At 39.9% G+C, this 26,966-nt stretch overlaps 1 protein-coding gene across 1 annotated transcript in view; it reads left to right on the top strand.

Annotated features, from left to right (window-relative positions):
- Positions 1-22,490, top strand: part of LOC109925294 (rho family-interacting cell polarization regulator 1) — a 71,621-nt gene extending 49,131 nt beyond the window's left edge. Inside the window, exons 7-14 of the mRNA XM_048605992.1 lie at positions 1,247-1,415; positions 7,160-7,295; positions 8,132-8,290; positions 12,155-12,313; positions 13,404-13,600; positions 14,642-14,725; positions 19,322-19,409; positions 21,598-22,490. Of these exons, the coding sequence (XP_048461949.1) occupies positions 1,247-1,415; positions 7,160-7,295; positions 8,132-8,290; positions 12,155-12,313; positions 13,404-13,600; positions 14,642-14,725; positions 19,322-19,409; positions 21,598-21,695 (1,090 nt within the window). The 3' untranslated portion in view covers positions 21,696-22,490. The remainder of the gene's footprint in view (positions 1-1,246; positions 1,416-7,159; positions 7,296-8,131; positions 8,291-12,154; positions 12,314-13,403; positions 13,601-14,641; positions 14,726-19,321; positions 19,410-21,597) is intronic.
- The last annotated feature ends 4,476 nt before the right edge of the window (positions 22,491-26,966 follow it).

The raw sequence follows: 26,966 nt of genomic DNA, 5'->3' as shown, positions 1-26,966 counted from the left end.
GAAGTTTCAGATTTTATTGTTTTTACATTCATTGCTCTGCAAATGATATGCTTCTTTAATCAGCTTATTATTTTGTCCCACCATGTTCAAGGAGTTGTGAAAATGGATACCATAACGTCTCTGATCATCTCCACTTTCTAAAATCATGTCATTTACAGCTTCCCACGTTAGGCCTTCCAAAGTGCATCATTTTACACATGTCTGCACTGAGCTCTATTTGCTGGGCTTCTGCCTGTCTCAGCGTCTATGCCTATGTCATCCTGAAGCCTACTAGCTTTGCCATTTAACATACACAATTTGTAAAGGGTGGTGCAGAAAGAGTGCTATGGATGATATGGGAGTTAAGGTGAAGTAGTAAATTTGTGAAGCACAACAAATAGTTTTGGCGTTTTCTGTATGAAGAGGCCTAACTTTATCCCATACAATTTGGCCCCACTCCCTATCCTCTAAAACCTACTCCAATCACCACAGTGCTTTTGAGAGCTGAACTTGAGCATCCTCAACGTTGTCGATATTAGTTGCTGAGCCATTGATTACTTCAGTTGCCAAGGTCCTAAGCTCTTTGATTCCCTCCCTAAATCTTTCTATTTCTATCTCTTCCTTCTTTTTTAAGACAGTCATTTAAAACCTGCATCTTTGGCCAAGCTTTTGACAAATCTGCCCTAGCATCTCCTTACCTGTCCCACTGCCAAATGTTATCATCATGTGTTAGTGTGATGTTTGTCTACATCGAAGGTGCTAAAATGTCATCTGTGTCTCAGTTGGTAACATTCTGCTCTGTAGGTTGCAAAGTTCTGAGTTTGTGTCTCACTCTGGAACTTGAGTACAAAAATCCACCCTGACACTACACTGAAGGAGTACTGCATTGTTGGGGGCACCATCTTCTCGGGTAGATGCAAAAGATCCCATGCAACTCTTTCAAAGAAAAGTTATCCCTGGCGTTCCAGCCAATTTATGTCTTTCAACACCATCACAGAAATACAGATTGATTGTTCATTATCACAATGCTGTTTGTGGGAGGTTGCTGTGGGCAAAATAGATGCCACATTTCCTACATTACCACAGTGACTATATTTCCAAAAGTTCATCATTGGCTGTAAAGCACAACATAAATGGAAGTCTTTTTGCATTGCTATGAAGGTATGTTTGAAGATTTTGCTGTCATGGATAGATCAGTTTGTCTGTGTAACTCTTGAATGCATGTGAAAGTGAAACAGTCTCAAGCTATTTCTGCTGCTTCTGATAGGCGCAGCAGTAATGTGCGTGGACTCGCTGCAGGGCCCAGTGAAGCACTAACAGAGGATACTGGAGTTGGCAGTGGTTCTGAAGGGAGTCCAGTTCCAATGACAACAGGGAATGAACACTTGGACCAGGTTCTGATCGTGCACTTGAATAACTGCAGCAGACTTCTACTGGTAAATATATCAAATCCTCTCATTATCTGCAGTGTTGGTGTTACTGAAACTTTGGGCATACCACCAAGTTCTGTGTTAATGTTGCCGTTTGCTGATTTCTGTTGACAGATAGCACAGGCTGTCTTTGTGAAGTAGGGTGGTTCCCATACCATGTACTTAATTTATAATTATTTACAGGGCAAAGGAGACCATGATGTATTTTTTCCCTTCTGTGGAAGTCCATGTATGAAAATGCACATTAAATTAACACATGCTAGGAATTAGCATCTTGAGCATCACTGCTGAATAAAGTAGAAGTTTATAAGTTGGCTTCCTGATCGATGTATCCCAGAACTTTGTGGGAAGCTAGGGAAATGATTGCTGGGCCCCTCGCTGAGATATTTGTATCATCAGTAGCCATGGGTGAGGAAGACTGGAGGTTGTCTAACGTGGTGCCATTATTTAAGAAAGGTGGTAGGGAAAAGCCAGAGAACTATCGACCAGTGAGCCTGACATCAGTGGGTAAGATGTTGGAGGGGATTCTGAGGCACAGGACATACATGCATATGACAAGGCAAGGACTGATTAGGGATAGTCAACATGGCTTTGTGCGTGGGAAATCGTGTCTCATTAAATTAATTGAGTTTTTTGAAGTGAAAAAGAAGATTGATGAAGGCAGAGTGGTGGACATTGTCTATATGGAATTCAGCAAGGCATTCAATAAGGTTTCACGTGGTAGGCTGGTTAGCAAAGTTAGATTACATGGAATCCAGGGAGAGCTAGCAATTTGGATACAAAATTAGCTTGAAGATAGGAGACAGAGGGTGGTGGTGGAAGATTTTTTTTTGGACTGGAGGCCTGTGACCAGTGGTGTGCTACAAGGATCGGTTGCTGGGTCTACTGCTTTTTGTCATTTATACATAATTTGGATATGAATATAGAGACCTTGGGGTGCAGGTTCACAGTTCCTTGAAAGTGGAGTTGCAGGTCGACAGGGTAATGAAGAAGGCATTTGGTATGCTTGCCTTCATTAGTCAGCACATTGAGTATAGGAGTTGGAATGTTATGTTGTGGCTGTGCAGGGTGGCTCGGTGGTTAGCACTGCTGTCTGACAGCGCCAGGGACCTCCCCACTCTATCTTCTCCCCTCGCCCCCTCTCTGTCAGCACCTGCGAATGAAATTGATTCTGGCCACAGGTAGCTATCTGTATGGAGTTTGCACATTCTCCTTGTGTCTGCCTGGGTTTCTGGTTTCCTCCCACTGTCTAAACACGTGCAGGTTATGTGGATTGGCCATGCTAAATTGTCCATAGTGTCCAGGGATGTGTAGGTTAGGGATAGGGTCGGGGGAGGTGAGTCTGGGTGGGATGCTATTTGGAGAGTCAATGTGGACTTGTTGGGCCAAATGGCCTGTTTCTACACAGTAGGGATTCTATGAAGACAGTGGTTAGGCCACATTTGGAATACTGCATTCAATTCTCATCTCCCTGCTATTGAAAAAATGTGGCTAAACTTGAAAAGGTTCAGCAAAGATTTACAATGATGTTGCCAGGGTTGAAGGGTTTGAACTATAGGGAGAGGTTGAATAGGCCTGGGGTTATTTTCTCTGGAGCATTGGAGGCTGAGGAATGACCTTAGAGAGGTTTATAAAATCATGAGGGGCATGGATAAGGTGAATAACCAAGGTCTTTCTCCCAGGGTAGAGGAATCAAAAACTAGAGGGCATAGGCCTAAGGTGAGAAGGGAAAGATTTAAAAGGGATCTGAGGGGCAACTTTTTCACACAGTGTGGTGCGTATATGGAATGAGCTGCCAGAGGAAGTGGTGGAGGCTGGTACAATTACAGCATTTAAAGGGCATTTGGATGGATATATCAATAGGAAGGGTTCAGAGAGTTGTGGACCAAATGCTGGCAACTGGGGACTAGATTAATTTAGAACATCTCGTCGGCATGGATGAGTTGGACGAAGGGTCTGTTTCTGTGCTGTATAATTCTTTGACTCTATGAGGGAGTACAGTGCCTGCTGTGTTGTCTGATTGTGTTTATTCTGACTGCCGTTTGTAAACAAGTGATCCATCTTCCTGTGTTGTACAACAGCAAACTTCTTCATGTTCCAATATTAGCTTACATTCTGCAGCACTATTTAATATAGTATTATTTTTGATTGATAATCCCCAGGTGATTATTATAAAGTAACAGTCTGAACAATTGAATCCAAATAAATGCTCTGATTTGGAGTTGTCCTTAGCCTTTCTGAAATTATTCTGTAGTACTGCATTCTGTCAGCAGATGACACTAGCATGCTGTAACTTGATGTCACAAGTCATTTTATCCTTTGCAACACTACCACCTGTAGAGAGTAATGTGGCGCTGCAGCAACTGAAGTGGATTGAAAATTTAAATTTCAATTCAGAATGTGGGTTTGATATTCTTGGCTGTTCTTTAATCAAAAGTTTTTCTTTCAAATCGAATGACCAAAATAGTGGTATCTGAATGTAGGTAATCCAAATAAAATTTGAGGATGATGGTTCCTGGAAAGCTGATTGTGTAACACAACAACCGAGAAAGTTAGACAATAAATCAGGTCATTTCAGGTCCCAACCTGAAACATCAACTTTCCTACTCCACTGATGCTGCCTGGCCTGCTGTGTTCCACCAGCTCCAAACTCTGTTAAGTCAGATCATTCATTGCAATTATCCTGAACTTGGTGGTCCACTTATTCCATTTGCCATTTATGCTGAGCAAAGGGTGCCTCTGTTGTTTTTAAGAATTTGTGGGTTTACATGTTAATACTTCATAAAGTTTATTAATTTAAGAGTCACACTGTCTTTTCACAATGTGATAATTGTTACAGCATTTAACCTGGCCCAGCATGGAAATAATTTCTAGTGTTCAATCTCATTCTTATATGTTGTCAATTTATGAGTATTAAAAGGTTTTTTTTTCTTTTTTTTCCCCTTTTGCTTTCTTGTCCCTTTCTTGGTCCTTTTGTTTTCTCTGTATTTCCTCCTTTTTCGGATTTGACTTCAATTTGCTCCCCTTCTCTGTTTCTGTTCTTTCTCCATTGTTAAATCGCATTGGTTTATGTTCGTGGTTCACTAAGGTCCCAGTTGTCCTGTCATCCTCACCGTGCTGTAATGAACTCTCACTTGTTCCAAGTTATGCCAGAAGTCTGAGAAATATCCTGCTCCAGCTAAGTCCAGTCCGTAGTTTAAATTTTAGCATTAATCCCACGTAAATGGGGATTAAATTGGAATAAAATTTTGTCACCTTGATATCTTCTGAGTATTTTGGTACCAACTTCTTGTTTCAATCAGTGGTAACAATCTCATCACCAAGTCAGAGAGTTTTTAACTCGATCCATTCCAGAAGCTGCTTCATATAATCCAGGCTGAAACGTCAGTACGGACAGAGCCTTCTATCAGAGGTACAATCTTTTAGAAGAAACCTGAAATCTAGAACCAGTATGAACTCTTGAGTTGGACATAAAAATATCCCATGGCACCAATTTGAAGAATAGCAGCGGTGTTTTGCCAGGATCCTGTGTAAATATAGGGTTTAATGTAAATGTAGATGACCTTCTGAGGTAAACTCTGATGTAGATGAACTATGATCTCAGTAACCATGTGAAAGTACTCTGCAGAATGTTTAACTTGTCTTACTGTCGAGGACAGACTTTGTAAATGTAACCTAAAGGTCTTGCCTGAGCTTTAATGAAGAATCCATGCAATCATATCTGGGCCAGTATTAACCCTTTAACCATTTGGTTGCTATTTACGCAGGCTTATTGCGCACAAATTGACTGATACTATTTAATAACAGTGACTAAAATCGAAAAGAACTATAAAAGCACAATACTGTAGATGCTGGAAATCTGATATAAAAACAGAAAATGTTGGAGAAACTCGGCAGGTCTGACAGCATCTGTGGAGAGAGAAATAGCGTTAACGTTTCAAGTCTGATATGACTCTTCTTTGAATAGTTTTCTGACATGTTAAGTTTTTATTTCAAAATATTATATTACCGTAAATTGTTTTAAGGCTTACTAAAGTTGTGAAAGACACATCTATGATAATTGTTCTACACAAGTTGGGTTAAGTTTTGATCTTTTGTTTAAACATGATGGTTCATGATAGAGAAGTTCAGCATAAAGCTGATCACAACGTGTATTTGCTAGTTAAAAGGAATTGGTGTTGTAGTGCCTCCTTCGCTCTCATTTGCAACGATAAGTGTGAGGATACTACAGACATCTTTGTCACAAATACTGAAACTGTCCGTTCAGCTGCCTCTGCTGCATACATTCCTTTGCCACCCCTTTTGGATAATGGCATGTTCTTCCTAATATCGTCTTGCCCATGAGATCCCACTGACCCATTCTGCCAACCAAACCATTAACCGGCCAATTTTACTGTATCTCCTTGGTTCGGTATTTGTTCAAACTTCAGTCTCCACAGATGTTGTCTTCCCACAACTGTCAATCTCTCCTTAAGGAAAAGCTACTCTTAATCCTTCTGTACCTGTCATCTACTGTCCAGTTTCAAGCTCCTTTTCCTGCTCAAAGTCCTTAAACATGTTGCTTTCAAATCCGTGTCCATCTTTGCCACAATGTTATATGTTTGAATTCCTCCAGTCGGGTTTCTTGCCCAGCCGCAGTATTAAAATAGCTCTTGTTAATGTAAAAATGACATCCTACGTTATTGTGACTGTGATAAACTATCTCTTTCATCTTGTCTACAGTCTTCAACATGGTTTATACACTCTTCTCCTCTCATGTCTTTCCTCCATTGTCCAGCTGGATGGGACCCCATTAACTTCATTTTATTCTGATTTAATCAAAACCAGAAAATTGCTTGTAACACTTTCTCTTCAAACATTCACACCATTACCTATGGCGTCCTTCTGTTTCTCATCTGAGAGCTGATGGCACTCGATTCTATCAAATCACTATCTCAAAAGATGCTTCAACTATCTCTGGTCTCACTGCTTGTTGAACACCCGAAAACAAACGAATAGAAATTTCTTCCAACTAAATATTGTGAAAACTGAAGTCATTGTGCTTGTTCCTGTCACAAACTTGCTTTCCTGTCAACTGTTTTCATTCCTGATAATGTTGGAGTTCAGTTGGTCCCTAAAAGAAACTAACAAATACACATTTGCACAATTGCCCACACGGCCAGCTTCAACCTTTTGCTGCATCAACGGGCTCTGACTCTGCTTTAGCCTTTCTGCTGCTGAAAACTCTCATCCCTGCCCTTGTTTTTCTAAGCTTTCTTGGCTGGTCTCCCATCTTCTGTGACTTGGGCTCATCCAAAACTCTGCTTGTATTCACTCTGAGTATCATTCATGCATCACCACCTGTTAGCTGACCCATTCCTGTTCAATAACACTTCTTTTTTTAAATCCTTGTTTTTTAAATCCCTTTGGCCTTTCCCCTCCCTATCTCTGTAACCCTGTTGAGCCTCAATGGCTTCCAAGTTAACTGCATTCCATTAAATCTGGCCTCTTGTACATCTCTGACTGTAATTGCTGCCAGCTGCCTTTGAATTCCCTCCCTAAACTTCTCCACTTACAATGCTCCTTTAAACCTACCGCTTGCATCAGGTTTTTAGTAATCTCTCCTTATATCACCACTTGTGGCTTTGTATCAAAGTTTTTTTCTTAATTTACATTGTTTTTGTTCATGTTAAGTACCTTGGTGCAGATTACTGATTTAAATGCATTTTTTTATATATATGCAAGTTTTCAATATCCATTTCATGTTGCAGCAATTGGGTATCTACGGACCACTACGATGCCGGGAGATTTACGCACTGGACAAGCTTCTAAGAGAGGCGCATGTTCTCGAGAGAGTGTCCAGACTGAGTGAAGAGAAATCTGGGAACATAAGCACTGCCGAGGAGGGTGAGTTAATCCTCTCAAATAAAACATCACTAGGCATTAATACACTGGCTCCTTGAAGCCTATTGCGATTGTATGCTATCAATTTTGTTGCTCTCATAAGTGTAAAAGAGAAATGTGTCACGATAACCAGTAGTAGAAGTCTTGCCTTTTTGTTTCAGGAATTGTTGGGTTCAAGTCCTACTCAGGATTTGTACACAAAAGTCCAGAATCACTCCGCAGTACTCGGGAAGTCAGAGTTGATGTCTTTTCAATGAAATATTAAACTGAAACTCAAAATGTCCTTTGGTGGATGCAAAATATCCCATGCAACTGTTTCAAAGTGTCTTGTCCAATATATATTTCTTGACTTCCATGCAGAACTGATTATCTGTTACATGTCACTAGCTGTTTAAGGGAGCTGGCTGTGTGCAAATTGGCTGCCACCTTTGCTCCAAGATTGCCTGTACTTCAGAATATTTAGTTGGCCATAGCGTGCTTTGTAATGTAAAAAGTGCTGTTTCAATTTATGTCTTTCTTATCAAAATAAAGGTAAATGAATTGAGCAACCCGTATTGTTCTCTAAATCAGTTGGCTAAGTTTGGGCAGCTGAGCTTTGTTTGACGAATGGCAGCATTGCGTTATGAAATATCTACGGGAGATGGCACTGTTAGCTGAAAGCAAGTGTGATCATTATGACTAAAGCAAATTTCCAGAAGCAAAGTGTTTCATTGCAGATCTGTCACATATTTTTGTGGGAGGGATAAATTGTTTTTGTTTTTTTTATTTAAAACCTTAACCTTGAAAGGAAGTTGGCACTTAGGTTGTCTTTTTTTTTCATAAAACATTCTTCCTTTCAGTCATGCCACTGCTGAAAGATAAAACGGTCTTTTCTTTCTGGACACACTGTACCGAGGGCCCGAACTTGTTCAGCGCCACAGTCCAGAGCGTTTTGCAGAAGCTGAACTCAAGCTTTGGGAGCAAAGTGAACGAGCACTACTCTGGCCCAGCAGAAGCAGGTTAGTGGCCATTTTAACCTGGACAGCTTCTACTTGAAGATACCTTTGCTGGAGAAATAGATAACAATAAAGTCAAGCTTTTGATGAAATTTAAGCAACAAGTACAAAATAACTTTTGGTAAGGCCTTCGATAAGCTACCGCATAGTAGACCCATTACAAAGCATTTGGAATGGACAAGCGTGTAGCAGAATGGATAGCAAGCTAACTACAAATCAGAAAACAGAGTAGGGGCTAAGAGCAGCTACAGAGGTTGGTAAATGGTGGAAAATACTGTTCCACAAGTATCAGTGCTGACAAAGACAAAAACAAAATACTGTGGATGTTATAAATTTGAAACAAAAACAACAATCACTGGAAAAACTAGTCAGTAAGCATCAGTGGAGAAAAGCACTGTAAACATTTACGTAAATGTTTTGGACGCTGATATTGGCGTACAGCTTCCAGCTTTGCAAGTAACACCAGTGTGGTTGGCACAAAGGAAGAATGTGACAAAATATGTGAAATTAATGGCCCACATCTCCTGAACAGTGGGAATCATTGCCGTTCCGTGTATAAACTCCCCCAACTCAACGCTGGAAGATTTGGCCCAAGTTAGTGAAATGATTATGGAATTGGCATATATACTAGTAATTTCAGTATTGGTAAATGTGAGGTGGTGCATTTTTATTGGAATAATGTTGAGGCGCCAAACTTATTGCTTGGATAACAAGTGTTTAAACAAGAAAAAAAACAGGGATTCATAAATCATTAAAACTAGTAGCACAGATTGAAAGGTCATTTTTACGTTTAAAAAAAGCCAAATGCTGGGGTTTGTTTTGAAGAGCTAGATTTGAAAAGGAGAAGCTAAATGAATTTTTTTTTATTCATTCACATTACGAGGGTGTCTCTGGCAAGGACAGCATTTATTACCCATCCCCAATTGCTCAGATGACCGCTAAGAGTCAACCATATTGCTGTGGGTCTGGAGTCACATGTAGACCAGACCAGGTAAGGATGGCAGTTTCCTTCCGTAAAGGGCATTAGTGAACCAGATGGGTTTTTCCAACAATCAACAATGGATTCATGGTCATCATTATACTCTTAATTTCAGATATTTATTGAATTCAAATTCCACCATCTGCCGTGGTAGGGTTCAAACCCGGGTCCCCTGAACATTACCTGGGTCTCCGTACTAACAGTCCAGCAATAATACCACTAGGCCATTACCTCTCTGAAGTATCAGATCTTAGTTGGCATACAGTGTGCAGTTCTGGTCTCCATATTATAAAAGAATATAGATGCAGAGGAAAAAGTGCAAAAAGATTCAGAAGAATGATAGCAGAACTGGGAGGGTATATTTGTGAGGACACATGAAAGCTGAATGTATTTTTCTTCAGAAAAGAGCGAAGGCTGAGGAGTCACCTGGTAGAAATTGTGTTTCCTATTTATTCAATTGCTGGGCAAGTATTTATTTCCCATCCCTTGAGAAGGTGGTGGTGAGCTGCATTCTTGAACCACTGTAGATAGATCCACAATGCCATTAGAAAGGGAGTTCCAGGAGCTCAACCCAGTGACACTGAAGGAATGGTAATGTATTTCCGAATCAGAATGGTGTGCAGCTTTAAGGGGTACTTGCAAGTGGTGTTGTACCAATATATCTGCTGCCATTGTTCTTCTGGATGGTAGTGGTTATGGGTTTGGAATATGCTGTCTAAGGAGCTTTGGTGAATTTCTCCATCTTGTAGATGGTACACACTGCTGATACTGAACGTTGGTGTTGGAGGGAATGAGTGTTTGTGTATGTGCCAATCAAGTGGGCTGCTTTGTCCTGGATAGTGTCGAGCTTCTTGAGTGTTGTTGGAGCTGCAAATAGGGAGGATTCCATCACACTGTTGGAATTTATGATAGTGAAAGAGTTGAGAGGATAGCTGTAGAAAAAATTCTTTCATTTATGGAGGAATCAAAAACTCAAGGACATAAATATAAGGGAGTCACCAATAAAACAAATCGGGAATTCAGCAACTCTCTTTACTCAAAGAATGATAAGAATGTGGAATTTGATAGCACATGGAGGAGTTGAGGCAAATGGTATAAATGTTTTTAAAATGGGAAGCTAGATAAGCCTATGAGAGAGAAATGAAATGAGGGATTATATTGATGGAGAGTGGGAGGAGTCTCGTGCGGAGCATAAATGCCAGCATGGGCCACTTAGGCTAACTGCCCTGTTTAAGTACATTGGCTTGATGTAACTTGATCTGTTTTAGCCTAAGTCTAGTTGAAAGGATTTGAGAAAGGAATGCAGGCTGAAAGACCACAAACCCTCTTGTTACATCCTGATTAATCATAAATTACAACTTAAACAATTTATCAATCTACAACAGATGCAGATATAACGCAGTGAAGAGCTTTAAGAACCATCGCTTCAAAGACAGCTGCTTCTTTCAAGCCCACCGCACTCACTACTCATAAAATATATCCCAAACTATTTTCTGAAATACACTAATCTAAATTGAAATTGCATTGATTTAGAACTAATTGGTTTTATTGTCTTGCTAACCCGTTTTTATCGATTGATCAGAAAACAAGGGTCTAGGCCCGAAACGTCAGCCTTTCTGCTCCTACGATGCTGCTTGGCCTGCTGTGTTTATTCAGCTCTACACCTTGTTATCTCATTCTTTCGACAAATTAGTTTCACCTTTTAATCATCTTTTTCTGCATCTTTTGTAATCCAATACCCCAATTTCCTCAATCACTCTGGTTATTCCTCAATAGCTGCAAAATCCTTTTCATGCTGTGGCAACTGGAACAATACAGTTTTGTAATTTCATCAGCACCAGTGCTTTATGAAGTATAGCATGATCTCATTACTTCATCTCAATGTTGAGCTTTTAATATATCTCAATATCTGATTTATTTTTACTTGTTGCCACTGAACATTGTTGCAGTTGTTTCACATTGTTATAACTCATGACGCTTAGATCGATCTTTTTAGGTGAGAATTATTTCTTGGATATTTTTGTGCTTTCCATTTGCCCACATTGATTTTCACCTGCCACCTGTCTGTTCAACTGCTAAATATATTCCACTTGCCTTGGAGATAATTGCATGTGGTCCAGGTTGAAGTCAAAGATAAGTTTTGTTTAACGGATTGAAGAGAGAAAGAAGACTAGCTAGCTAGCCAAGTTCTGAAGAAGAGTCTTATTGCACTTGAAATGTTAACCTTGTTTCTCTCTCCATAGATGCTCAATTTCTCCAGCACTTTGTTTTTATTTTAGATCTCCAGCATCTGCAGTACTTTGTCTTTATTAATTATACAGCTGTTCTGGCCATGTCTCGGGCTCGACTTTCCTCCCAGTCCACTGGCACTTTTTATTCATTCACGTGACGAGGGTGTCTCTGGCAAGGACAGCATTTATTGCCCATCCCTAATTGCCCAGACGACAGCTAAGAGTCAACCATATTGCTGTGGGTCTGGACTCGCATGTAGGCCAGACCAGGTAAGGATGACTTACAGTCCCAAAGCTGATTTTAGAGTGCAAATAGGCTGACATTGAGCCACCTCTAAGTGAATATTCGCAGGTGTAAGTGAAGATAATCTCTGTTTTCTGTCTGATGCATCACCAGATTCAAAAGGTTTATTTCAACTATGTTCTATTGTGCCATACTGCCTAACTCAGAACTTAAACAGAACTCACCATTTGGAGGATTTATTATATTCTCAAATATAATCAGTTTAACTATAAAGTGATTTTGTAAAACAGAAATATATTCAATGATCATTTCAGCTTGGACTGTGCTGCAGACTGAGGCACTTATACTGCATACCGATTTTAAATACTCATTTAGTAAAACAGTTCTGTCATTTAGTCTGCTCTTTCTTACAGTTTTTATTAAATTAGTGGAAAGGTTTTTGGACAGAACGTTGCCAAAACGCGCTCGAAGTGGAAATGTGGAACTCCTGACTATCTTCCAATACTTGAATCACATTGAGGAGCAGAATGTGCCCTCCTTACCTGCCTATATCATGGAGGTAGCAGATGAAGGTACTTTTCTAATGTTCTTTATGCAGCCTTACCCCTAACTCCAGCCTCGCGTTAATAATTCCCTTCTTTTTGTGCTCTTCCATTTCTGTGTGAACAATATTCTTGTTTTTGCTCTTTCTGAATCTCTCACTATCCAGTTTGTGCAGCAACTAGAATTCTGCTAGCATAGCTTTAGGTGATCATCCTGGCAATCATGGCTGACCATCCATACCCTCTATATGAGGAAGAAAACATTGGACCTGGTGAGAAGGATTGTATCTTGTGATACTACCCCATTGATCTCTAGGCCCTAGAGGTCAGTGGAGGGATAATGAATACTGTGAATTGGCACTGTGCCCACATGAACCCTTCCTATAGCAGCATTCTGGACTTCGATGTGCTGCTGCTATTGGAGATATTATCAAGCTGATATACCCAGTGTTTTGGATAGTTTTGTGTAGGGTTCTGTTAACCATGGCGAGTGCACTTTCCTTTCTAGAATGTAACAATCAAGTCAGAAACATGTTTCAATATGATGACTTATTCATGGAATGATTTCCATTCATGAAATTGTTGAATATTCCAGTTAGAGTTGACTTTTTTTCTTAGATAGTTGCCGAGGGTTTAGAACAACACAAAACAGTCCTGATGTTGGTTTCGTAAAAGCCTTTGAATGTCCGGATGTAGGATTTGTATTTGTACTTCTGTGTGGTTTGTGTATGCCTGTCCAACTGATGCACCTGTATGTTGGTTCATGGATTGTATTTGGCTGCAAAATCTCTGATTTGGATGAGGGATTTTCTTCTCCCTCACCCCTCAACACCCCCACCCTGATTGCAAATCAAGATTTACAACACCTGTGATGATGCGGGGTGTGGGGGTGTGTGTGTGTGTGTGGGTATGTATGTGGGTGTATAGATAGGTAAGGCACTGGAAGTTTGGGTTTGTGTCTCAAATAAGCACCTAAAAATCCTGTCCTGTCACAAACATACTGGATAGCCATTCAAGTGAGATATCAGTTTGTTTTTTCTACTGATGAGAGTAGAAATGTCCATGACTATTTTGTGGTGTCTTTTTTTCTCCCCACCCCTGCACTCCCCATTCCTTGCAGTATTCTTGGTTCAGAATCTACAGTCCTCTGATAGGGATGTGGTATTGAAGAATCTGAAACATCTCTCAGGGACCCAGCTCCAGAAAGATGGTCTAAAAGCTGTTGGTTTGCTTTTGTTGGAAGACAACACCAAGATCTGCAACACTGCTGCCTCTGTGCTGAAAAACCTGTCAGAAGATTCCAAATTCAGAGAAAAGGTTGGTAGCAAGTCTGTAAACGCAATTGCTTCGCTCTCAGCTAACCTGGCCAATTTGGTCCAACAACTCTGGTGTTTGCACAGGGAACGGAGCTAAGGGCCTGAAGCTTAAAAACTCATTGTAAATTAGGAATCATTTGATTTTACATTGTCTTTTATTATCAACTATGGAGCATAATGTCATTAATATGAGGGCCAGTATCAATAGTGAGCTGGCAAGGCTGTTGTCAGAGCTAGTCTATTGTACCCGAGTAGGTTAGGATGCCAGTAGTGAGAGTGCATTGTCCCTGAGCAAGTAAGTCTGTCAGCGGTACTACAGCAATACAATTGCAGAGTGGTTTCATCGATAGTAACACTGTATTCCCTTGAATATAGAAAATGTATTGTGATCTGATTTAATATTTTAAATGCTGCAAAGGATTTGTTTTGTGTATGAGAAACTATTTTCTCTATTGGAGCAATCAAGAACAATGGGCCATAATCTTAAAATAGCACTCAGCCATTTTGGATTGAAATCATGAAACATTTCAGTAGTCTGGTTGTTGCATCAAATTGACTTTGAAGACTTGAAATTAATTGTTATTTGTTATACAAAGGTATCACAGGATATGGAGCAAAGGCCATTAAATTGAATTGCAGTATGGATCAAGCAAAATCTAATGAAATTCTGGTTCATTGTCGAAGGGTCGATTAGCCTACCACTGTTCCTAAAGTCCTGTTGTGGTTGTAATGTTAATTCAACCTAAATCTTTTTTTTTGAGTCCAGCCAGACATCAGAATGAAATAAAAGACTCTGGTGGCTTAATACCATTGTCACAGAAGATATCTTGAGTATTGGAGGTCCTCCACCAAAGAGCAGAGATACATGAATTTACAGTGCTGGATTCTTGTTAGCACTTCATCATTGAATGAAAACTGGTTGTTTGTGTTTAAAATATCTGGATTTACATTCTGTCAGCATTAATCTTGAAGCAGATAGTTTCTGAAGGCTGGTAGACAATTTATTTTATGTGATGGACTAATCATGTGCATTTGTTTTCAGGCTCTGGTTTGTTACTTGGAACTGCTTGAGGATGAGGATGAACAGCTGAGAAAAGTAGGATGCACAGCACTAGCACATCTAAAGGTGAGCACTTCAGTTCAATTTCAGTCAAAATAAAAACACACACTACCACAGAACTGTAGAAATGGCACAAAACAGAAGGGAGCCATTCAGCTCATTTTGTCCAAAGACGTCCAAATGCCCTTTCTAATCCCATCTTCCTGTACACGGCCCATAGTCCTGCAGCTTACGGCATTTAAGGTGCAGATCCAGATACTTTTTAAACGAGTTTAGTGTCTCTGCCTCCATCACCAATTCAGACAGTGAATTCCATACATGCGCCATCCCCTGCACAAAAAAGCTTTTCCTCATGTGTCCTCTCATTCTTCTGCTAATTAGCTTGAATGTATGTGTCCTGTTGTTGAACTCTGTGCCAAGGGGAACAGGTTTCTCCTGTCTACTCTTCACAATTTGGTATGCCTCAATCATGTCATCCTTCGGCCTTCTCTGTTCCAAGGAAAGCAATCTAATCTCTCCTTGCAGCTACAACTTGCTAGCCTTGGCAATGTTCCAGTAAATCATCTCTGTACTGTCTCTAGAGCAATTACATCCTTCCAGTAATGTGGTGACCGGAACTGCACATAATATTCCAGTTGTGTCCTCATCAGTGTATTATACAGTTTCATCAATATATCCCTATTTTTGTATTCTATTCCTCTGCCAATGAAAGGCAGCATTCCATGTGCCTTCTTTACAATCTTATCCACCTGTACTGCTACCTTTAGGGACCTGTGTACTTGCACACCAAGACCTCTCACTTCAGCTACTCCTCTCAGCATCTTCCCACTTATTGTGTAATCCCATTTACTGTTTGACCTCTCTAAATGCATTACCTCACACTAATCAGAGCAGAACTCCATCTGCCACTTTAGTGACCCCTCCACCAACCCATCTATATCATTTTGGAGCTTACAACTATCCACTACATCGTCAATTTTTGTGTCGTCTGCAGATTTCCCAGTTATGCCCACCATCTTCAGGTCCAAATCATTAATGTATAAAACAAACAGCAAGGTTCCCAAAACTGAGCCCTTCAGAACACTACTTGAAACAACTTTCCATTTGCATGGGCAGCCATCGGCCATTACCCTTTAGTTCCCTATTACTAAGCCAGCTTTGGATCCAATTTGACACTTCAGCTTATATGCCTAGGCTTTTACTTTTCTGACCAGTCTGCCATGTGGGACCTTGTCAAATGCCTTACTAAAATTTGTGTAGACAACATCCACTGCATTACCATCATTGATCCTCCTTGTCACTTCCTCAAAGAATTCAATCAAATTTGTAAGGCATGACCTTCCCTTAACAATGCCATGTTGAGTATCCCTGACTAGTCCATGCCTTTCTAAATGATGGTTAAATCTGAGACCTCAGGATTGGACTCGAACAATGTGCCTGCCACTTAAGTAAGACTGACTGGCCTATAATTGTTTGACATTTCCTTTCTAAGTCCCCTTACAGCCATGACAATACTGACTCAACTCCTCTGAAAATGACTATAAATGAAAATTCCTCAAAAGTCATTTGCTGCTATCACTAAATCCTGAATTACTGTAGAGGTCTATCAGGTTGTTTAATGGTCAGCTTTAAATGCAACAGAAAGAATTATCCGCATACCTGATCCAGTTCTCATTATTGCATGCTCCTATAATGAATTTTTAAAACAAAAATGCGATTTTAAAAAAAAATGACTTTCTGGGATATCAATCTGCTTCTGCAGCCTCCAGCGTATAACTCAGTTTACTACATACAATGTATACATGTACATAATCTGGTAAAATAATTGAATTAGATTAAAGAACAGGATTTAGATTTTGGGGTATGGTATATGAGCAGTTCGTAAAGTGACAACATTGTGTCACACAATTAAAAGAAATAGTTGAAGCTTCAGATCATTTAAAAAAAAAACTGAGCAAGTTACTGGTCTCTACCATGATAGTAGATTGGGGAATATTCCATCCAGGATGTTTGGCTGGTTATTTTTGGCTTGTCTTCAGTTTTCTTCTTTTTCGGGAGGTGATAGGTCCTTGTAATATTTTTGAATTATAGTTGGCAATGTGTGAAGTACACAGCTGTCCAGTCCAACATCTGTAATACAGAGACAGGTTTGAGTTTTGAGTGAGCATGTTTCAATAGAACTGAAAGCACAAGTGAACTGAAAGTTCAGAAAATTAATGCACTAATGGGAAAAGAGCTTGATAAATACTTGCAAATTGTTCAGTAGGAATGGGGAATATGGAAGATCATCACTGAGACTTTTTTTGATGAGCAGTAATTCACCGAAGTATTTGCCCAGAGAGGAGGGCAGGAGGGCACTACTTGTGCATTGTAAATGAGAGTATCCATATCCAGTAGGGTTGACTGGCAGTGCTTACTATGAGCGGATGCCCTGTCACCCCTCTCCCAGGTTAACTGGGGGCACACAATAGTGCAAGTGAAGTGAGTGGCTGAAGTTGTTTTGTAAGATAATGCTTCTGATGGAGTTCATGACCATGTTACAATGGCTACATCCATTCCATTGATGTCACATCCAGGACAAATTCCACTCTAACTTTCAAAGAGAGCAGATGGATCGACACCAGCTCTCTCAAGTCCTAGTAAATTTGTCTGAACAGATGTAGTAGTAGGTATGACTACTGCCATGCAATAAACTACATTATCTAAGAACAGTGCCTCTGTGGATACTTGGTGTATTCTCTACACTAATCATTAGGTAGGCCCAAGACAAAACAAGGGAGGATTGGTGGCAGCGAAATACCTTTTTTAAAAAAAACCTTATCTAGTACCACAAACTGATAGAAGCATAGAAAATAGGAACAGGCTATTTGGTCCTTTAAGCCTGCTGAACCATTCAATATGATGATTGCTGATCATCCAACTCCTTACCCTTTCCTGCTTTCTCCCTTTGATCTCCTTAGCCCTACGAATTATAACTAACTCCATGAAAACATTCAATGTTTTAGTCTCAAGTGGTTTCTGCGGCAGAAAACTTTACAGGCTCACCACTCTTTGGGTAAAGAAATTTGAGCTCAGTCCTAACTGGCATATTGCATATACTTAGACTGTGACCCCTGGTTCTTGACTACCCAGTCAATAGGAACTTCCATCCTGCACCTATCCTGTCTAGTCCTGTTAGAATGTTGCTATGAGATTCCCCCCCGCCCATTATTCTAAACGCCAGTGACAATAGAGCTAACCAATCCAGTTTCTCTTCATGTCTCAATCCTGCCATCTGAGGAATCAGTCTGGTAAACGTTTGCTGCACTCCCTCTATAGTGGGAACATCCTTCTTCAGATCAGACCAAAACTGAACACAGTATTCTGGGTGTGGCACACCAAGGTCCTGTATAATTGCGCAAGACATCCCTGATCCTGAACTGAAATTCTTTGGCTATAAAGGCCAACATACCATTTGCCACCTTGACCATCTGCTGCACCTGACCTGCATGCTTACATTCAAGTGACTGGTGTGCAAGGACACCTAGGTCTTGTTGTACACTGCCCTCTCTCAATTCATAGCCATTCAAATAATCGCTTTCCAGTTTTTCCTCCCAAAGTGAATAATCTCACATTTATCCACATTATACAGCATCTACCATGCATTTTCCCACTCATACAGCTTGTCCTAATTACATTCAAATATCTCTTCTTCCTCCTCCCTGTTCACCCTCCCGTTAGCTTTGTATGTGGGACCTTATCAACAACCTTCTGAAAGTCCGAGTAAACCACATCCACTAGCTCTCCTTTATCCACTATCGTAGAATCACAGTGTAGAAACAGGCCATTCAGCCCAAGTACCATCTGAAGAGCATCCCACCCAGACCTACCCTTCTACCCTGTCTCTGTAACCTTGCATTTTCCATGGCTAATGCACGTAATCCAGACATCCCTAAACACTTTGGGTAATTTAGCATAGCCAATCCACCTTGCTTGCACACCTTTGGACTGTGGGAGGAAATTGGAGCACCCGGCAAACCCACACAGATGCAGGGAGAATGGGCAAACGCTACACACAGTCGTCCGAGGGTGGAATCGAACCTGGTCCCTGGAACTGTGAGGCTAACCACTGAGTCACCATGCCATGCTCTCCTAATTCATCTTTGAAAAATTCCAGTAGATTTGTTGAATGTGATTTATCTTTCTTAAATCCATGCTGACTCTGCCCGATTAAGATACTTTGTGGTACTTGCCACCTCTATCAGGTGTGGTCACCTGGGAAAATATCAGATGGTTTGAGTTAGTGCAGTGAGTTTGAGAAGTATAATGGTGACGTGCATAATTAGCACTTTTCTACTAATGAATGTTACTTTCTTCAGTTTCCCAGCCATCAAATTAAAATCTTTTACCTATAATTGGCCTGTTGTTTCTCTTTGCTTCCCTTCAGTCTCTTAGACAAATATTTTAATGTTGGAAACTCTATCTTTCAGTTCATTTCTGATGTAGAAGTCACACCTGAAACCACCACCTTGCATCAAATGGGCCAGGAAATGTATTGTAGAAAAATATTTGACAATTTTAAATTATCTTGGCAAGAAAAATGGTAATTGGATTAATTCTAGGATTAGTAAAGATCACAAATTCTACAGCTATTTTTCTTTTAACTTAATTTGTTTTATTTAGGCCAAAGAGAGTATTGATCAACTAGTCTACCTTTGCCAGACTGATAAAGAAGTCCGTGATGTTGCTAAACAGACCCTCCTAACTTTTGGTAAGGTTTGTAATTGTAATTACAAATTCAATACCTGCACGTTACTTGAATTTAATTCTCTTCAGTGTCTGATGAGACAATTTATTGGATGCTTCACCTTCCTGTGTATTTCTTCAATAACTGGAGGAGATCTGTGAATTGCTGATGTCTTGTCTGATTTTGTTTTAAATTGCATTAAGCTAATTTTAAAAAATACAAATGTAAAAATTTACACTTTTTTAATGATTTAATATGACCTTGGTCAAATGGGCAGAGAAGTGTCCTTGAGAGGACATTACATTTGTATCCTGCAGGGAAATTTCTTGATTCCATTCATCTTCCCTCTATTCCTATTGATCCTCAGGATCCTTTCCAGGAAGTAAGAAAATGATATTAGCTTTGGTGATTTAAGAGGCGCTGGCTCTCAGACGAAACTCTGATCATCAAGTGAACTTAGTGGATCTCTGAAACAGTTTCTGATAATACAAATCTAGATCCAAAATGTATCCACAGTGCGAATCATGGAACACACCTAATACTTTTAATACAAATCAGGTTTCATCACGTCATCATCTGAAACACACTTAGCGTTTAGAAAACGCCCAACATTTTGGAAAAGGTGGATTCACTGATACCAGGAAAATGATTAAAAATGCATTCATATCAAGCTGCTGCAGTACTCACCCTCAATTGATGTTCATAGACTATACTTTTGGTTAAAGAAGCATTTTCTTCGAAGAAACTGGTACTTAGTCCAGCCTAAAAAGCAGGAGATAGGCTGTTCAAATCCATTTCATAGTGCCATTTTAGGCACAATGGGCTGAATAGCCTCTTTGTGTGCCATAACATTTCTGTGATTCTGAGAAATTCAACGTCCATGCTGTATCCTGTTTCTTCCACTGTGTCCGTTAAATCACTGTCAGTGTTATACATGTATAGAACCAAGATAAATTAAACAAGTTTCTTGTTTTGAAGAGTCCCGTATGATGTTTGTCTGTTTGATAGCACAACCAAAGACGGGGAAGTGGAGTGATAGAGGTTATTAGGGAGGGAATTTCACAGCATTGTTCAAGGTGTCAACTTTATTTTGGTGATAACACCTGTGAGTGAGAAGGTCATTCTTTGAATCCCAAACTAGGAACATGACCAAATAATGTAGACTTCATATTCTGGGGCAATATTGAGGAATTGCTGTACGATCTGAAATGCTGTCTTTCAGATGAAACATTAAGTTGAATGACTGTCTACTTCGTCAGATGAACATATCTGAAAAGCAGGTGAATTAGCCTAGAAATAAAGAAAATAGGAGTAGGCCATTCGGCCCTTTCAGCCTGTCCTGACCTTCAACGTGATCATGGCCAATCATCCAACTCTGTATCCTGTTTCTGCTTTCTCCCCTTACCCTTTGATCCCTTTAGCCCTAAGAATTATATCTAGCTCCCTCTTGAGAATAGTCAATATTTTGGCTTCAACTACCTTCTGTGACAGGGAATTCCACTGGTTCACCACTTGGGTTGAAGAAATTTCTCATCCCAGTTCTAAATGGACTCCCCATATCTTAGACTGACCCCTGCTTCTGGATTTACAAGTCATCAGGAACATCATCCCGTATTTACTCTGGCTAGAATTTTATAGGCTTGTATGAGATTTCCCCACATTCTTCAAAATCTAGTAAATGTAATCAGTCCCTTCCCAGGAATCAGTCTGGTAAAAGGTCCTGATGACCTTGCCAATATTTATTGCACAACACAAAATACCTGCAAATATCTTATTGCTTGTAGGATCCCGTGCTGTAAAAATTGGCTGACATGTTTCCCTCCGCATCAACAGTGGAGGGGGAGGATGTATCAAACTGATGCATTTTGAAGAGAGTCCCAAGGTGACTTTCTTTTTATCTCTCCTTCCCTGCCTCCACTGAAGGTAATGACAGAGAAATTATTGTTATTTTGGGATAAACCTCTCTGCAGAACTGGTATTAAAGTTTGCAAATAAAGTAAGAGACATCTGGAGGAAGATGCTGCCAGGCTTGCTGTCTTCTTCCAGCCTCCTGTTTTGTCTACTTTGCAAATATAGTATCTTGTTTCCTTTCTTAGTTGAAACAGGAAAAGTATCAAACATAAAGCCCATCCTACCTATATTTACTGTGATTTGTGTATTACCTGCCATCTATACAAACACTTACTGTGATTTTTGTCCAATGCTCTGACAGGTGAAGAAGGTAAAATTGCCTACAAACAGATGGAAGAATCATTGGACAGTATGCAGATGCTCCTGGGATCAGTCAGTATGGCCAGTACAGCTTTCTAACTGGAGGTGCTTAATGTTTATCAAAGAAAATGGCCAGCGTCTTCCTGTAAAGAGCTTCTGAAGCAACATGGCTTTCTCTTTTAAACCATCAAGTAATCTAAAAGCCGAGCTACACCTGGGTTTCTAACTTTTTTTAATACTTAAGATGTAGCAGCATGCATAACTTTTCCTAGGTTTGGGAGTGGGTTTGGGGGAAGAGGGGAAATGCTACCATATGGAAAAGTCACTTTCACTTTCCCAAAGTATCTGGGAAACATTGGCATAGTGATGCCAATTCATCACATGAATGCACATGTTTTGACAAAAGAAATCCCAAAAGCCAACACAGAGAAGATCTCCTGGTAAAAGAAACTATGACCAAATTGGGACTCGGTGGAAATGCACTTTGAACAATTGAATGTGTGAATGATCCACATAAGAGTGGTTAACCTTGACGGAGGAAAGACCCTGGCAGACAGATGACTCTAAAAGCCACAGCTGAAATATTTACCTACAATTCTGCATGTCTTGCTTCTTGGAGGCAGGAAGCTAAAGTGCTGCTTCACGACCAAGTGCCTAGTGTTACGGTGGAGAGCATACAAGTATTACATGTACAATAAACAGGTCCAGTCTTTTTTATTTAATGTTGAATTAACTTGCAGTAAGGAGATAAACTGCAGCTTTGAGTTTGTAAACCTGTCTTACTATTTTCCACATGGTGCAGTAAATAGATATACCTTGATTTTCTATATAAATGTATTATGTAAGTAAAAGTGAATTGTGATCATAAATAAAATTTCATTAAATGCAATGCTGTAATATGCTAAAAGTGCAAATCATTTTGTTTGAGATGTTTCAAATAGCAAGATATTGCCCCATATTTATACCCTTCAAAATCTTTAAAGCATCTTATTGCAAATAATAAGAAATGCAATATTTGCACCAAACCACTGAAGAAATGAAAGATGAATTTATATATTTTTACCAATATTAGCTTAGGGAAGCATAATTGCCAAGCCCTGCAAGAAACCACATGAAATTGAATATACTCCAAATCTTGTTTGATGTCTCAAGTGAATGATGGTACCGCTGAAAAGGTAGAGTTCTTTCAACAGAATCCTAGGAAGAGGCTTCAGCTTCTAGAGCTAATGAAACTGAAGAATGTACAATGTGTCTTGAAAAGCTATATTATACATTACAGTGCCAATGGATTATACTTGGCAAAGGTTATGAAGTGACATAATTGTGAATGGCCAAACTTGTAGCATTTGAGCTTAACACCTGCTCTCCACAATATGAGTTGTAAATATTTTTACTCATTTAAATGTTCAACTCCCTTGTCTTAATATTCCGGGTTTGCTTTGTCCATATTCTTAAAATGTGAATGACCTTTCTGTCTCTGCTTTAACTGCCAGCTTTCCATGCTGTAGAACTTAAACTTAGTTTCCTCATATCTCATCTCTACATTTGGGATCTCTTTCGCTACTGCTGTTTGCACCTGCATAAATACATACGTGGACTTCTAACGTGGTGAACAGGATTTAATCCAGCACCTACAGAGGAAGGGTCACTGGACCCAAAATGTTAACTCTGATTTTTTTCTTCACAGATGCTGCCTGACCTGCTGAGCTTTTACAGCAGCTTCTGTTTTTATTCCCACAGAGTCTCGCATGGTCATGATCATCAACAACTTCTTGTAGTGTAATGAAGACAAATGCCTAATAAGGAGGAGTAGGAACAAAGGACAATATTCAAAAAAGATATAAATTATGCAGGGAATACCCTGTTACTGCAAATGTTCTGCATAAGTAAAATAGCTAACAAGTATTAATATTCATGCGCATCAGTCAGTGACAAAATATGCATTGAAGTACTGGAAATGCCAAACCAACTTTGTAAAATGTACATAGGTGCTTCCTAGAGATGCTTTTAGCAGTGGTCATGGACATCTCTTGTTGCTGGGGTGGGATGGATATGTCTACTAATTTTAATCCTGGACTCCTGATCAATCTCAAGGCAACCCCCAGAATGTTACTGATCCTCTGGTCTACAGAGGTCTTTAGCACAACTTCACCACTGGGCTTCTTTAGACACCCTTCACTGGAGGGAATGAGTGATCATCTTACCAGAAAAGTGGGAGGAAGGGTTGGGAAGATACCTTCCAGCCTTTTTACATTCTCACTCCTGTGTCTGCACCTACTCCAGCTACACAGTCATAGAGCCATACTGCACAGAAACAGACCCTTTGGTCCAACAAGTCCATGCCGATCATAATCCCAAACAAAATTAATCCCACCTGCTTGCTCCTGGCCCAAATCCCTATCAACCTTTCCTATTCATGTATCTATCCAAATGTCTTTTAAATGTTGTAATTGTACCTACATCTACCACTTCCTCAGGAAGTTCATTCCACACGCGATCCATCCTGTGTGAAAAAGATTTGCCTCATGTTCAAGGATGTAATGGAAAAGCCCTAGGTAACCTGGGGCAGCTATCAAAAGATTGTCAAGCCTCTATCATTTTTCCATGCTGTACCTGATAAGCATGTGCTCTCCTAGTACTTCAAAACGTCCATCCTACTTGAAGTAAAACTTATTTTGTTAAAAAGGTCGGAATTGCAGAATTTGTTCCACTGCGTCACATTTGGGATTTCAGCTTGCATTCAACAAAGTTGGGTTGAATGAAGAGAGATAACAAGGTGTAGAGCTGGATGAAGACACCAGGCCAAGCAGCATCAGAGGGAAACCAGTTCTTGTCAAGCTGCAACTGCATTTATCTATATCTTCAAATCAACTTGTTCAGAGATGCTGTTACACACCTTTGGAACAGATAGGACTTGAACCCAGATCTTCTGGCTCCAAGGCTGAGACACTACCACTGCGTCACAAGAGCACCATAACTGCATTTATATGATGTCTTTAATGTAGTAAAACATCATGAGGTGCTTCACAGGCACAAAGAAATTAAAAATGGACCGTGCCACAGGCATGAGGGCCGGTGACCACACATGTTTTAAAGAATGTCTTAAAGGAGGGGAGAGAGAGAGTCAGAGAGGTTTAGGCAGAAAATTCAAGAGCCTTAGGTCTTGACAGCTGAAGGCACAACCGTCAACAGTGTATGTAGAAGGGGCCACCGTTCCAGGCATTGAATTTTCTCAATGTTGCAGGGTTGGAGAAGATTACGAGCATGGAGAGAGGGGGTGTGGAGGGGAGATATGGAGAGATTTGAAGACAAGAATTCAAGTTTTAAAATCAGAATGTTACTTAACCAGGAGCCTATGTAGATCAGCAAACACAGGTTATGGGTGAATGGAACTGGGAGAATTGGAATGCAGGCAGCAGAGTTTTGGATAAGCTCCATTTCATAAAGGAAATAATGTGAATGGTCCAAATGGTAGTAATACATTCTTGCAGCACAAACTTCAATTAGTTGCTGAGAGAGTGAATATTTCATTCCAACCAGTAGATCAGTTAATGAAAATTTATCACTGTCATATATGGCTGGAATAATCTCAGGCTCAATTCCAAACACATGACGATTGAACTGGGTCGTGTCCAGAAGTCATACTCCTAGGATGGATTTAATGACAAATTAATTGATGCCATGATACTGTCTACTGATGGGTTGCATCTGACATGCATTATGAAAATTCCAGACAGTAAAATTATCATGCCTAGTATTATACTTTGTCTTTGGCTGCAAACTCCATTTCCTACCAATCAATTGTACCTTCCACCTTGGCCACTATTACTTTTAACTGTACCGCGGTACAAGTGACAACATTAAATAAGTCTGTACTAGGCTGAACAGGACTGTTTCTGACCTCATTAAAGAAAAACAAAAAAAAAACCTGGATGCCAGAAATCAGAAACAAAAACTGAAATTGCTGGAAAAGGTCTGCCAGCATCTGTGGAGAGCAATCAGCATTAGTATTTCTGGTCCAGTGACCCTTCCTTAGAACTCTAACCTCAATTTGACTGGAAATTGTGCCTCATACCTGATATCTTCCCTGTGGTAAAAACCATCAACACCTCTGTGACATTGCTTACCTTGATCACTGTCTCAGCTTATCTGCCACTATAAACCTTATCCACGTTTTTCCTACTGAAATAGTTCAATGCTTATTAAAATATGGGTAATGACTGGTTCATACTCTCATCAGTTATTGGGACAGTCTACGCTCAATGTTGTTTGCCCAGAATGGCTGGATCTAGCTTTAATCATTAGAAATTAGGTGAGACCATTTAATGAAATGCAAATTTGGATGTTCCAAGTTTCATCAGGTTTATCCCTATAGTAAGTACTTGTGTGTTCAATCCCATGATAAATGCAATTCTAAGCTGACATTGTTTTATTGCTCTGTTGAATTCCCGGTATAGTTCAATGGGATATGAGTATGACATTGAGAATTCCAGAAAACAATGATGTGGGTGATGCCAGCCTTTATGACTTGTGGCACATTCCAGGTACTAAAACTGTATTGTGGCAGACGTGTGTCTGTGTGTGTGTGTCGGGGGGGGGGCATAATGTAAGCTGAGCTGTAGCAAGGCTGTCAATTGTTATTTATTTTTCATTAGGGCTGTGGAAAGTCCAACTATCACCTTTATATCACAAATTACTCATTCATTCTGGAACACGTTTTAGGAGACAATAGCTGACCAGAGGGGGAAAGATTAGTATCAGCTGAATTTGGAAAGCGATAAGCTGGACAATACATAAACCGGACAAATCACAGGTAGGCAGAAGAGACTTGTTCCTTGGAATAGAAATATGAAGTAAAGCAATTTTCTCAATGTGATTTAATAGATAATTGTTTCTGCTGAAAGATTCAGGAAGAATTGACAGTCTTGATCCAGTGCAGTGAGTGCTGAGGCTAAGGCTTATTTTAAGTAAATATATTCCAAAGCTCTCTTATTTTATCCCATTCTCCCTTATGCCACATGTTTAAATTAAGTTTTAGATATTTGATGATCCTAAGTTGACTAATAAGAGATCAAGTTCAGCAAGGAGCACATTGATGGACTACACAAAATGTTGGTGAATCCTTCCCCCCTCTATTGCTGTCTTTGGTATCAAAATAAATCAAGCAATTGACAGGTGAAAGTCACACAACGAGCGGGGATTGGTTCAAAGTGGACTCTTTTTGTCAATAATAACCTTCAAAGTTATAGGAGAAACATATTATTTATTAGTCTATGAAACTTTAGACTCCCTAGCCATGCTGGAAGTAGAGGAATCCTACATGTTGATGGATTATGTGCAGGTACAAAAAAAATCAATAGAATCCTTATA

Source organism: Rhincodon typus, chromosome 15, assembly GCF_021869965.1.
Source record: "Rhincodon typus isolate 14 chromosome 15, sRhiTyp1.1, whole genome shotgun sequence".
Taxonomy (NCBI): Eukaryota; Metazoa; Chordata; class Chondrichthyes; order Orectolobiformes; family Rhincodontidae; genus Rhincodon; species Rhincodon typus.
The sequence above is the reverse complement of the archived record's forward strand: the minus strand, read 5'-3'. Positions and strand labels throughout refer to the sequence as shown.